This window comes from Zea mays, chromosome 2 (assembly GCF_902167145.1).
Source record: "Zea mays cultivar B73 chromosome 2, Zm-B73-REFERENCE-NAM-5.0, whole genome shotgun sequence".
Taxonomy (NCBI): domain Eukaryota; kingdom Viridiplantae; phylum Streptophyta; class Magnoliopsida; order Poales; family Poaceae; genus Zea; species Zea mays.
Window position 1 is genome coordinate 41,251,765 of NC_050097.1, and position 13,010 is coordinate 41,264,774.

The 13,010-nt window shown below is 46.6% G+C and overlaps 1 protein-coding gene across 2 annotated transcripts; it reads left to right on the forward strand.

Moving 5' to 3' along the window:
- The first annotated feature begins 319 nt into the window (after positions 1 to 319).
- LOC100274102 (Per1-like family protein) lies at positions 320 to 7,505 on the forward strand. 2 transcript variants are annotated; one of them, XM_008669360.3, is made up of 6 exons: positions 320 to 799; positions 879 to 1,014; positions 5,700 to 5,961; positions 6,040 to 6,239; positions 6,331 to 6,518; positions 6,832 to 7,505. In XM_008669360.3, the coding sequence occupies exons 2-6, from the start codon at positions 911 to 913 to the stop codon at positions 7,116 to 7,118; spliced, it is 1,041 nt and encodes a 346-aa protein (XP_008667582.1). In that variant the 5' UTR covers positions 320 to 799; positions 879 to 910; the 3' UTR covers positions 7,119 to 7,505.
- The last annotated feature ends 5,505 nt before the right edge of the window (positions 7,506 to 13,010 follow it).

The window sequence follows — 13,010 nt, forward strand, 5'->3', positions numbered from 1 at the left end:
TCTTCCCATTGGTGCAGACTTTTATTGAACCGTTTCAAAAACGTCACATCATTTTTTTGTCTATAAAACTATACATCATAAGTTTCATATAAAAAACTCTATCACCTTCTATAAACTCTCTTTCTCTCTCTCCTTATGAATCTTCGTGTCATCATACTTGTTAATATGATGGGATATCTAATGAAGATAAAGGTTAAATGAAATCACTACAGGGATAACCTTGTGCATCTTGCTTCGAGAGAGCTGTAGTTTTTATTTCTAACCATTATTCCGTTTATCAATTCATGTAGCAGTTTATGGTCGTTCCATGTAGCAGTTTATGGATTCTTTTCCCGGTTGAAGGAGGTTTGGACTAGGCTGAAACGAGACGGCGGGGCCCCATCGTTGTCACAGCCAGTCTACTCCGGCGGCCCAGCCCACGTACAGTCGAGCAGGCGATCTCGCACCCCTGGTCGCCTGGTCAGCAGTGAGCAGTCAGCGGCTGCGCGCCGCCTCGTCGGGACTCGGGGGCAGAGCTGGGGCTATCTCTTGAGCTGGTGGTCAGGTACTCAGGAGGTCATCCATGATCCATCCTGATTCTCCCTCGTCCTGCTCCCCTTTCCTTGGCCGGCCGGCGCGCGGAGTGGAGGTCGACCGACATTGAATTCCCTCTTTCCTTCTTTGCCGCTCAATTGCCCCCTTGCTCCGCGGGAAGCTGGCCACCGGTCCTGCCTGCGCAATCCATTTTGTTCGTACTATTATTGTGTAACCATTGTGCTCCGTGGAGCCGTAGAGGTGGAGATCTGGGTTGCCATTTCCAGTAAGCACCCTGATTTGCTTACTTTTGCTCCGTCCGCTATATGTCCTGGCCTCCTGGGTATTCTTCCTGATTTCACTAGGATTTCACAGGACCCTGGCCGCGTCCGCTGCGATGGGTCGAAGCGTCTGGGCGGTTCCGTTGGCTTCCCTTCTTGCGTTTGGTTTGGTGCTCGGCTCCGTCGAGGCCAGCCTCGGGGATGTTGATCCGCGTTACAGGTGAGCTGCATCTCTGTGTGTCTCTCCTCAATCTCTACTTGTCTCCAGCAGTACTAATTAGTTATGCACCGATTATTTTCTGTTGCTCAAGACATGAAGCAAAACCCTGCTTGATCTAGATTCTTGTAGGAGGATTTCCGATTTCATAGTCCCACTGTTGTTATTGTTAATCCGGTAAATCTTGGACAGGACATAACATCTATGGTCTGTTTATGACATGTAAAGATAATGATGTGTTAGTGTGTTACCGTTTGAATGTGGCTGATGACTACTCCCATGCTAGCTAGTTTGCTGCATAGTAATATATCAATTTGAAATAGGGTCCCTCAAAATAGATCACACGCGCACAGCTGAATCTCTGCGGCAAACGGTCATTTGATTAAGTTAACACTTGCTTTCTATGCCAAGTGGAACATGTATCAGTGTCTTATGAGACGAGATGTGAAGCAATAAGGCATGAGCTTTACTAGAACAACTTGATTGCCTGGTGTGTAATTTTGTAACAACGAGTTGGTTCTAGGATCCTAGCAAACATTACAACATCAACTTGGAAATAAGAATTTGGTTAATTATGTCTTATTTGGATTTGATGACATATTATGAACTAAACTTGCTATCTCTACACCTAAAAAGACTCTGACGTCATCTCTTGGTGACACCAAATCTTGATCCTTGCTCATGTGTCCGTGTTCGATATGAATCATCCTTCATTCACAGCTCATGTGTTGTCGTCCTACCCAATTTCGATACGAAAACCAGATCTCACGTCCGCATCCAATTACTGAGGTTTATGGCCATGGTGCAGTACACAGGCATATATCTAGTGTACCTAGAAAAGCCAAAGCAACTTACAATTTCGGACAGAGGGAGTACTATTTGTGAGAATGCAATAAGTTTTGAATTTATTGAATTTGACCCTATGACTTGTATATTGTGTCCATTACATTACTAGGCTTTTGAGGCTTGAGCATTGTGCCTGATAAAAACACTGCACGAAGGAAGCCTGAACCTTTGATGAGTTTTGCTGGGCCAGGTTGTGATGGAAGGGAAGCCCTAGTTGTATTGGATAGGAAGTGATTACATATTTACATATATATAGAGACCCAGGATAAACCCTAACCCTAATGGGTCGGGAGCCCAACAGTGGTGCCAACCCGGCTACGGATACATATAGGAAACACACACTCTACCCTCCCCTCGTAATCGCAACGGCAGCACCGCAAACGATGAGACTGGAGCATAAGCCGAAGGTAGGAGCCGACGGGTTGAAATCCCTCACAGTCGCAGTGCTGTGAGGGTGCAAGTGTTGCGGCTGGAGCAGAGGCCGATGTGCACTCCATGCAGATGATAGCCCCTGGATGCCGAGGTAGCTGAAGTCGAGGTGGTGTGCAGCCTCGTTCTTCGAGGGGTAGACGTTCGAGCGTCAACAGTCGGCGGGGCGACACAATAAAAGAAGAGCAGCAGCAGACCGGGGACCTTCTTGCTTCTTCTATCATCCGGTCGTCGAGGGGCCTTGCCAGGGAGGCCAGCGGCAGCACACACATCTGCGTCGGTCAGGATGGTCGTGCCTGCGGTTGAATAGAAGGGGTATCGCTAGATCCGGCCTTGGAAGACCACGACAGCGTCGGATCTAGCCATGAAGACGGCGATCCGGCCAAAGGGACGACAGATCCAGACGGGAAGGTTGCGGCAGCAGTGGATCTGGCCAAGAAAGCCGTGACAGCAACGGATCCAACTGTGGCGGCGACGAAGAATGGGGAGGGAAATGGGGCGGGTCCAACCGGGCAGTGGCCTGTACTGGGCTTGGCAGGATTGGTTTGACGCCGACGTTGAAGGAGAGACGCGGGGCGCTGCTGAAGGGTTAGGAGATGGCCGGCGGTGGCGCTGTGGAGGCAGCGCTGGCTGAAGGAGAGGCCGCCACACGCGTTGGAAGAAGGGTCGGCGCTAGGAGGACGATAGCGACACCGGAAGAGTGGGGTTGGCAGCACTTGTGCCGCCGAAGGTGAAGGGAGCCGCGACGGGGCGTAGGTCGGTCGACGTTGTCCCGAGGGGGCTCGTGCAAGGAGGGGTCATGGAGCACTAGGGGGCTCGCGTAGGGAGCTGGAGAGGGGGTGGGGCTGGGGAAGACTCCACAGGGGGAGGGTGCTGGGCTTGAGCCGGTGGCGGAGGCGCCAGATCTGGCCTGTGACGGCACCGGTGGGGGCTTTCCTGTTGGCGCCCAACGGCGACCGCAGCAGCGCTGTTCCAGGCGGCGCGTCCACAGCGGCGACGTGGGTCCGGGCGGATACGCCAGCGACGGAAGCAGAGGTCGGCGGCGCGCGAGGCCATGCAGACCGGCAGCGGCGGCCCTGTCGTCCCTAGGGAGGAGTAGGGAGCCTGGCCGAGCTCCATGCCGGCGCTTGGGAGGTGTAGGGGCAAGGCCAGCGTCAAGGAAGAAGAAGAGGTCGGCGCGTCCGCGCTGGGGGTCCGAGCAGGCAAGGAAGGGACCCCCCCAGGGATGGAATAGCCTCCCAGGGGGCTGGCGGCTAGGGGTGGAGAAGAGGGAAAACCTAGCCCTCTGATACCATGTTGGAAACCCTAGTTGTATTGGATATGAAGTGATTACATATATATAGAGACCCAGGATAAACCATAAGACTAATGGGTTGGCAGCCCAACAGTGGTGCCAGCCCGTCTACGGATACATATAAGAACACACACTCTAACAGGTTGTACCTTTTTTTGGTTGGTACTTGAGCTTGAGATTGAATTAAGTTGTACCTATGTAATGGTATAAAATTAAAATATTACTAGCTCAATTTTTTGTTAGCTTTGATGTGCAGGAATGGTAAATATGATTTCCAAAAATAGATAAATAATTATTTTAGAACATTTCGCCCATCATAGAGCATCATGTGTACGTATTCACTTTCCTGTGCATTGAACTAAAAGAAGAAAAAAGAAAGGCATTTACAAGGCGAAGTGAGATATGTGATAGCATTATTGAGAATTTAATGAGGTGAATCAACAGCAATTAACAGTTGCCCTGAACTGTGAGAATGGGTGTGAGAAACCAAACATGTTACACAACCACGAGGGAATCAGGGATGCTACGGGCCAAAAGCATTGTCCTCAGGGTTCAATCCAAACAGACCCTACATGCGTGGTGATGGCTCATTAGCATGACTTCGAAATTCTAACTGCTTCGGTTTTTTTAAGGGCGCTGTTGTCCACTCCATTCTAGTATTTTGTTACCAGCATAGCACTTTCCAGATCAGAGTTAGAGGTTAATAACATGCTTTGTGGCATATTTTGTATATCTAGTATTTCGTAGCTAAATTGTAATTTTCGCACCTATTCATCTCTCATGCTTTCGTCATATGTTCTGCTCAAAGTCCAAAAGACAACTTATGAATCACACCTATTCTGTTCCTAGTTTTTCTGATGAATTTCACCAGATTCATGTTCGAGAAAAGAATTTAACTAGATTAATCGTTATGTAAATTTGTAAAGAACAGAGCTGTTCTATCTGAAGCTTATCCCAATGTGCAATGGTAGCATCATGTTCACTTTTCTTAAATTTATAATGTCGATGGCGTATATTATTTGATTTCATAAAAATAAGTAGATCTATTTCTAAAAATCATGTAAACAACATATATAAGCAACATACCGCATAAGCATTGAGTCAGGGTGGTAGAGGCTAGTTGCCTGAAGGGAGGATTTAGGGTATGCTTGGTTTCCTGCCCTGTTGAGCCAAAAGGGTTTCCCTTTTTGTAATGCTAACAGAAATGGTTAGCTTTATTTCGCTTCCAAAAGTTAGCATGGCCCTAAAAAATTTAGCTGTGCCAATGTATTTTCACTACTGAGCGCAGATAAATTTGGGGATCGGGGTGAGCAAATGTCTCATCGAAGAACTGGCACCGCCAACAAAAGGTTCTGGGTGAAGTGGCATCTCTGAACTGGTTGCATGGACTTTGGAACCTTTTGGCTATCTAGGGCTTGTTTGGATTCAGCATTTCAGCCTCCACATGTCCTGTCATTAGATATACAAATCAAGGTCCATGTCGATTATGTTTTGACACAAGATGTAATGATATATTGGGCCCACATGTCATATATATTCAAGGTACTTTTGGCAGGCATGATTACAATGCAAACAGCCCTCCGTTGCCAAAATCGTAGATATGGCTAGTCTTGGTCATGACCAAATCTTGGAAGGATTAATTGGGGCTCAAGACCAAACATGCCTGTGACCTAAGGCGCAATGCTTGTGACCAAGAATTTTGAAAACTTTGGTCAATGTTATATTCTTACAATCTCCAGATTTAGTTTCTCTAAGAAGATATATGTCATATGTTGTGGGGCAGGCATATTGTAAGGTATGCCTAAAGGTATTATAACCCTTTGCCTGTTGTGGTTATACTCTATGTTTGCGGTATTCATTTCCTGTAGGCTCCTTTCATTTTGTAAATATCAAATACCAATATCACTCTTGGAATTTGAAAGTGATTGTTAGTAACATTTACATTATTTGATTTCATGAAACACTAGCTGAATAGATTTTTCCATTTGCCATAAGTAGCACATGCACTGAATTGCCACATTATTTGTCCATCTTATTCAATGCCTTTGCTTTATGAATTACTTCGCCTTACTACTATTAAGAGCTTATGAAAATCTTTATTTTTCTGACCAACCTTCAGAACTTGTGTGAGGGAGTGTCAAACTACAGGGATTATTGGGGAGAACGTGATCAGCCATTGTCAGTTCAAAGAGGACAACACTTCTGTTGGAGGCTCTTGGTATAACCAGGAGCAAATTTATATCCAGTGGAAAGAACTGAACTGTATGACAGACTGTCGCTACTTTTGCATGACGCGGAGAGAAGGGGAACGGCAGGCACTTGGTCTGAGCCCCGTTAAATATCATGGAAAGTGGCCGTTCTTACGCGTTTCTGTGTTCCAGGTATGCTTAGTGTGAAACAACTATTTCCATCATTTAGTTCTCGGCAACATCTCAACTAAATCTGACATGCTCCATCAGGAACCCCTTTCAGCTGCACTTTCTGCTGTCAACCTACTGATGCACTTCACTGGCTGGCTTTCATTTTTTCTTCTAGTGAATTACCAATTGCCTCTTAGACCCCAGGCCAAGAGAACTTACTATGAATATACTAGCTTGTGGCATATCTATGCAATCTTATCAATGAACGCATGGTTCTGGAGCTCTATTTTCCATACTCGGTATGAACCTGCTCAGAGCCTTCAATACGTTCTGGAATTTGGAGATGTTACTGTGATCCGTGATATCTAATCCACCATTCTTATTCTGTAGAGACATTGACTTGACTGAGAAATTGGACTATTCTTCAGCTGTGGCCCTGCTTGGCTACTCGTTGATCCTTTCGTTGCTAAGGGCTTTCAATGTCAAGGATGAGGCTAGCAGGGTGATGTTTGCAGCCCCTATTTTGGCATTCGTTACGACGCACATCTTGTATCTTAACTTCTATGAGCTTGACTATGGTAAAATATCTTCTCACCTGTTGCTAAACACTTGCCATCACTATAGGAAGAGCAAGCTGACTTGTATATCAATTGCTTAACTTTTAACAGTTTTAGCAGTCTGGTCTGGTGCAATCTCATTTTACCATGTCTTTGTACTACAACAGCCATATATGCCTTCTTTATGTATACCTGTTACCAGAAACCATCACGGAGCGTTCTCATTAGCGATTTAGCAATGGTTTTCTTCCGTTTTGGTTCACACAAACATGTTTACCTGTGCAGACATATTTAGGCTTGCTACTCATGATTATCTGACGAATCTTTTTACCAGGGTGGAACATGAAAGTTTGTGTGGTGATGGCCGCGGTTCAACTTCTGACGTGGGCAGTCTGGGCTGGTGTAAGCCGGCATCCGTCGCGGCTGAAGGTCTGGACAGTTGTTTTCGGAGGAGCACTCGCCATGCTACTTGAACTCTACGACTTCCCTCCATACATGGGTTACGCCGACGCCCATTCGCTGTGGCACGCAAGCACCATTCCGCTCACCTGTCTCTTGTGGAGCTTCATCAAGGACGATGCCAAGTTCCGCACGGCAACACTCGTCAAGAAGGCAAAGTAATTAAGCAAAGGGCCACACTGTTAAGATATAGGGTCTGGGACCCATCGTGTACACGAGGAGCGGTTTGGGGCACACGTGTTATACCGGACATCATGAAACCTCCAGTATATTTGCTCCCCCCCCCCCCCCATGATGCTCCTGTGTCCTGTCCTGTCTCCCCTCCACTCACGAATTTTGTCCACAAACTCAGCGTATTCTTTAGGGCGCATGTTCTGCCATTACGATCCGCCTTCTTACCTGAATGTGTAAAACTCAGGGAATTTTAGAATGTGTTGGTGGGCTTTGCTAGATTTTGTCATCGCCGAATCAGTTTTGCATTGTGGAATCAGACAGGACAATGGACATCATCGGTGTGTTTGAGTGTTTCCTGTGACGTGTGGACTTGTGGAAATTCCTGAAGCCCATTTTTGTAGGACATTTGAGTTCCAACGTTACGAAAGTTACTGAACAATACAATGAACACGTGCTAGGTTTGAAACAAAAGGGGCCTAGCTGCCTAGCTGGCGTAAAGATGCCTTGTGGTTTCCGAAAACGCTGTTGAGAGTGAGAGGTATTGTTTGTGGAAAAAACTGGTATGGCTATCATGCCGGTGGTCGCTGGTGCTTTTGACATCCATTACTGTTTGCATCCGATCCGACCGTGGGTTCGCCATGCGCCACATCCACATGCATTGGCCGATGCCGCGTGACGTGATGCTTCGCATTCGCATGGAGTCATGGACCGATTGGCCAAACCGGTGCCACGGCGCCGGCGGCGAGGGGATCGCGCGACCGGCCAGGTGCAGCGTAGTTTTCAAACACCTGAGTACTTGCACCAGTTAACTTACTTCAAATGATCTGAAGTATTCAGAGAACATAAGACAGTCTAGTTATAAAGTTCTATGAAATGAATTGGACTCCAACGATAATTCAGAACAAGAATAAGATAGACCTCGTGTTGAACATGCTGTTCAAAGAAGCCCAAGCGCTTACACTGTTGCCCCAGCGGCCCAGCCCATACACTCGACAAGGTGAGCACTACACAAGCAACGCCGGTCAGTCTCCTAGCCCGCCGGCGCAGGGTGGACTTTGAATTGGCTCCCTTTACTTCGCACTAGACCACAAGCGCATCTGGTGACTGCGACCCTGTGCAATGCAAGCGTTGTCTAATGGCAAACATTGAGTTCCAAATGTGTTACTGAGTAGTAGTTTATAATGTGTAGTTCTGAGGCTTCCAACGAATTAGTTTCATTATCGGATTGTGCAATCGAATACTGTAGTATGTGTGTAGTTTCCCGACTTCTAGTGCTCCCGTTCCATAGCATTGAAGTCAACAGTCGCCTTCACATTTTTGGAGTTTGGACACTACAAAGAACCGTTGCAAGGTTGTTTCCAGCAGCCTTCCTATCCCACCTCATATTTAACTTCCCACTTTAAACTATAATCTATAAACAGCACAATCTACAGTACGAAACGATGTTTTGCACGATTATATACACGCTATGATGAGCACGGTCTAACTATAGAAATGAGTGTCTTCGTTGTTCCTCTACAAAGACACAGTGTTCCTCTGTTCCATAGCATTGAATCTCTGTTTGCCTGCTTCCTCTACACCGACACAGGGGTTCTTGTCGATCTGCTTCATCTACTTTTGCGCTATTCTAGTGTCGACAATCCCACTGTAAGCATGTGTACACTTATATCCCTTCAATCACTAGTACTAGCACTACCGGATTCGCAGGCTTTGCCGAGTGCCCGAAGCACTCGGCAAAAGCCGCAAAAATACTCGGCAAAGCCTTTGCCGAGTGTCGCACTCGGCAAAGAAGGCTCGACACACAGTGCATCGGTAAGGCCTTCTTTGTCGAGTGTTTTTTCTCGGGCACTCGGCAAAGAGTGCCAGAGAGCACTCGGCAAAGAAAAGCTGCTGTTACGGCGCCGGGTGACGGAGACGACGGCTTTGTGAGAGCACCTAGAGGGGGGGTGAATAGGTGATCCTGTAAAAACTTAACACTTAAGGCCACAAAACTTGATTAAGAGTTAGCACAATGAAATCAAGTGGTTATAGGAGATCTCTTGTGAAATACAATAGACACAGTGAGAACAAGCGCAAGAGACACGGGGATTTATCCCGTGGTTCGGCCAAGTACAAAACTTGCCTACTCCACGTTGTGGCGTCCCAACGGACGAGGGTTGCACTCAACCCCTCTCAAGTGATCCAATGATTAACTTGAATACCACGGTGTTCTTCTTTCTTTACTCTTTCCCGCTTGTGAGGAATCTCCACAACTTGGAGTCTCTCACCCTTACAATAAGAATCAAAGTGAAAGCACTAGAGTAAGGGAGGGAAGCAACACACTCAAATCCACAGCAAATACGCACACACACAACCAAGAATTGAGCTCAAATGAGTATCACAAAGTTCACCACTAGAACGGAGCTCAAATCACTAAGAATGTCAAACGAGTGCGCAAAGTCAGAGTGAGAATGATCAAGAATGCTCAAAGTGTGCTTGGTGTCATCCTCCATGCGCCTAGGGGTCCCTTTTATAGCCACAAGGCAGCTAGGACCCGTTGAGAGCATTCCAGGAAGGCAATTCTTGCCTTCTGTCGACTGGCGCACCGGACAGTCCGGTGCACCACCGGACAGTCCGGTGCGGATTTCTTTCCTATTCTGGCGCAGCCGACCGTTGAAGATTTGGAGCCATTGGCGCACCGGACAGTCTGGTGCCCCCTTCTGACCGTTGGCTCGGCCACGCGTCACGCGCGGATTGCGCGGCCGACCGTTGGCTCACCGGACAGTCCGGTGCACACCGGACAGTCCGGTGCACACCGGACAGTCCGGTGAATTTTAGCCGTACGCCGCCGACGAATTCCCGAGAGCGGCCTTTTCACCAGAGCCAGCCTGGCGCACCGGACACTGTCCGGTGCACCCAGACTGAGCAGAGTCTTGGCTGCTCGAGCCAAGTCTTTTCCAATTGTCTTTTCTCTGATTCTAGCACTTAGACAAATATGTTAGTACACAAAAACCAATGTACTAACTCTAGAATCATACCTTTGTATTGATTTGCACTTTTTCCACCCTTTGGCATATACTCATTCCCTTAATGTGTTGGGCACTTAATCACCAAAATCTTATAGAAATGGCCCAAGGGCACATTTCCCTTTCAATCTCCCCCTTTTTTGGTGATTTATGCCAACACAACAAAAAGCAACTAAAAGAAGTGCAACATCAATGCAAATGAGAACACAAATTTATTTTGATTCAAATTTGGCATATTTGGATCATTCTTTGCCACCACTAGGTTTGTTTTTGCAAATCAAACACAATTTCCTATCTCTAGGTCAAATTCACTTGTTGAGGCATAGAGAAAGATATTCCAAGAGAAATTGATCACTGATTCAAAAACTCCCCCTATTTCCCATAATCAAACATTCCCCCCACAAGAGACCAACTTTTGACAAAAAGAGACATTTAGAATTTTGGCAAATCAAAAGTCCTAACTCTACTATTTTCAAAATTCTCAAGTGGTAGCTGATCCATTTGTTGCTTTGGCCCTTAACTTCTCCCCCTTTGGCATCAAGCACCAAAACGGGATCATTTTTGGCCCTTAAACCCCATTGCCTTACCAAAATCTTCAAATAAGAGTAAAAAGGCAATAAGAATATGGAGATGAACTTGGAGTGAGTTACCCTCTCATCGGAGTGCAGTGGAAGTCTTGCATAGTCCAAGTTCACCTTTTCCTTTCAATCCACCTTTGAGACTAAATCAAGTAAACTCAAGCACACGGTTAGTCTCAAAGGGTCAAGTTGTAGCACATCTCCCCCTAAATATGTGCATCACTCACACATGGACTTTTGAGGTCCGGGGAGTGTTTGTACAACTTGAGCACCATAAATAAACAACAGAATGCATAAGGAACATGATCAAGGCATAAAACACATGTATGCTATAAATCAATCCAAGTTCCGCGAATCTAAGACATTTAGCTCACTACGCAGCCTGCAAAAGGTCTTCTCATCTAGAGGCTTGGTAAAGATATCGGCTAGCTGGTTCTCGGTGCTAACATAAAACACTTCGATATCTCCCTTTTGCTGGTGGTCTCTCAAAAAGTGATGCCAGATGTCTATGTGCTTAGTGCGGCTGTGTTCAACAAGATTATCCGCCATGCGGATGCACTCTCATTATCACATAGGAGTGGGACTTTGCTCAGATTGTAGCCAAAGTCCCTGAGGGTTTGCCTCATCCAAAGTAGTTGTGCGCAACACTGACCTACGGCAACATACTCGGCCTCAGCGGTGGATAGGGCAACGGAAGTTTGTTTCTTAGAACTCCAAGACACCAGGGACCTTCCTAAGAATTGGCACGTCCCTGATGTACTCTTCCTATCGACCTTGCATCCAGCATAATCGGAGTCTGAATATCCAATTAAGTCAAAGGTAGACCCCTTTGGATACCAGATCCCGAAGCAAGGCGTAGCAACTAAATATCTAAGAATTCGCTTCACGACCACTAGGTGACATTCCCTTGGATCAGATTGAAATCTAGCACACATGCATACACTAAGCATAATATCCGGTCTACTAGCACATAAGTAAAGCAAGGAACCTATCATAGACCGGTATGCTTTTTGATCAACGGACTTACCTCCTTTGTTGAGGTCGACGTGTCCGTCAGTTCCCATTGGAGTCTTTGCGGGCTTGGCGTCCTTCATCCCAAACCGCTTGATCAAGTCTTGCGTGTACTTCGTTTGAGAGATGAAGGTGCCATCCTTGAGTTGCTTCACTTGGAACCCAAGGAAGTAGTTCAACTCGCCCATCATTGACATTTCAAACTTTTGAGTCATCACCCTGCTAAACTCTTCACAAGACTTTTGGTTAGTAGAACCAAATATTATGTCATCGACATAAATTTGGCACACAAATAAGTCACCATCACCAGTCTTAGTGAATAAAGTCGGATCGGCTTTCCCAACTTTGAAAGCATTAGCAATTAAAAAGTCTCTAAGGCATTTATACCATGCTCTTGGGGCTTGCTTAAGTCCATAGAGCGCCTTAGAGAGCTTACACACGTGGTCGGGGTACCGTTCATCCTCAAAGCCAGGGGGTTGCTCCACGTACACCTCCTCCTTGATTGGCCCATTGAGGAAAGCGTTCTTCACGTCCATTTGGAACAACCTGAAAGAATGGTGAGCGGCATAGGCTAACAATATGCGAATTGACTCTAGCCTAGCCATAGGAGCAAAAGTCTCCTCAAAGTCCAAACCTGCGACTTGGGCATAACCTTTTGCCACAAGTCTAGCCTTGTTCCTTGTCACCACTCCGTGCTCGTCTTGTTTGTTGCGGAACACCCACTTGGTTCCCACAACGTTTTGCTTGGGACGTGGCACCAGTGTCCAAACTTCATTTCTCTTGAAATTGTTGAGCTCTTCCTGCATGGACAACACCCAGTCCGGATCTAGCAAGGCCTCTTCTACCCTGAAAGGCTCAATAGAAGAGACAAAAGAGTAATGCTCACAAAAATTAACTAGTCTAGAGAGAGTAGCTACTCCCTTGCTAATATCACCCAATATCTGGTCGACGGGATGATTCCTTTGAATCGTCGCTCGAACTTGAGTTGGAGGGGCTTGAGGTGCTTCTTCCTCCATAACATGATCATCTTGTGCTCCCCCTTGATCACACGCCTCTTCTTGATGAACCTTTTCATCATCTTGAGTTGGGGGTTGCACTATTGTTAAGGAAGAAGGTTGATCTTGCTCTGTTTGTTCCTGTGGTCGCACATCTCCAATTGCCATGGTACGTATGGCGGCCGTTGGAACATCTTCTTCATCTATATCATCAAGATCAACAACTTGCTCTCTTGGAGAGCCATTAGTCTCATCAAATACAACGTCGCTAGAGACTTCAACCAAACCCGA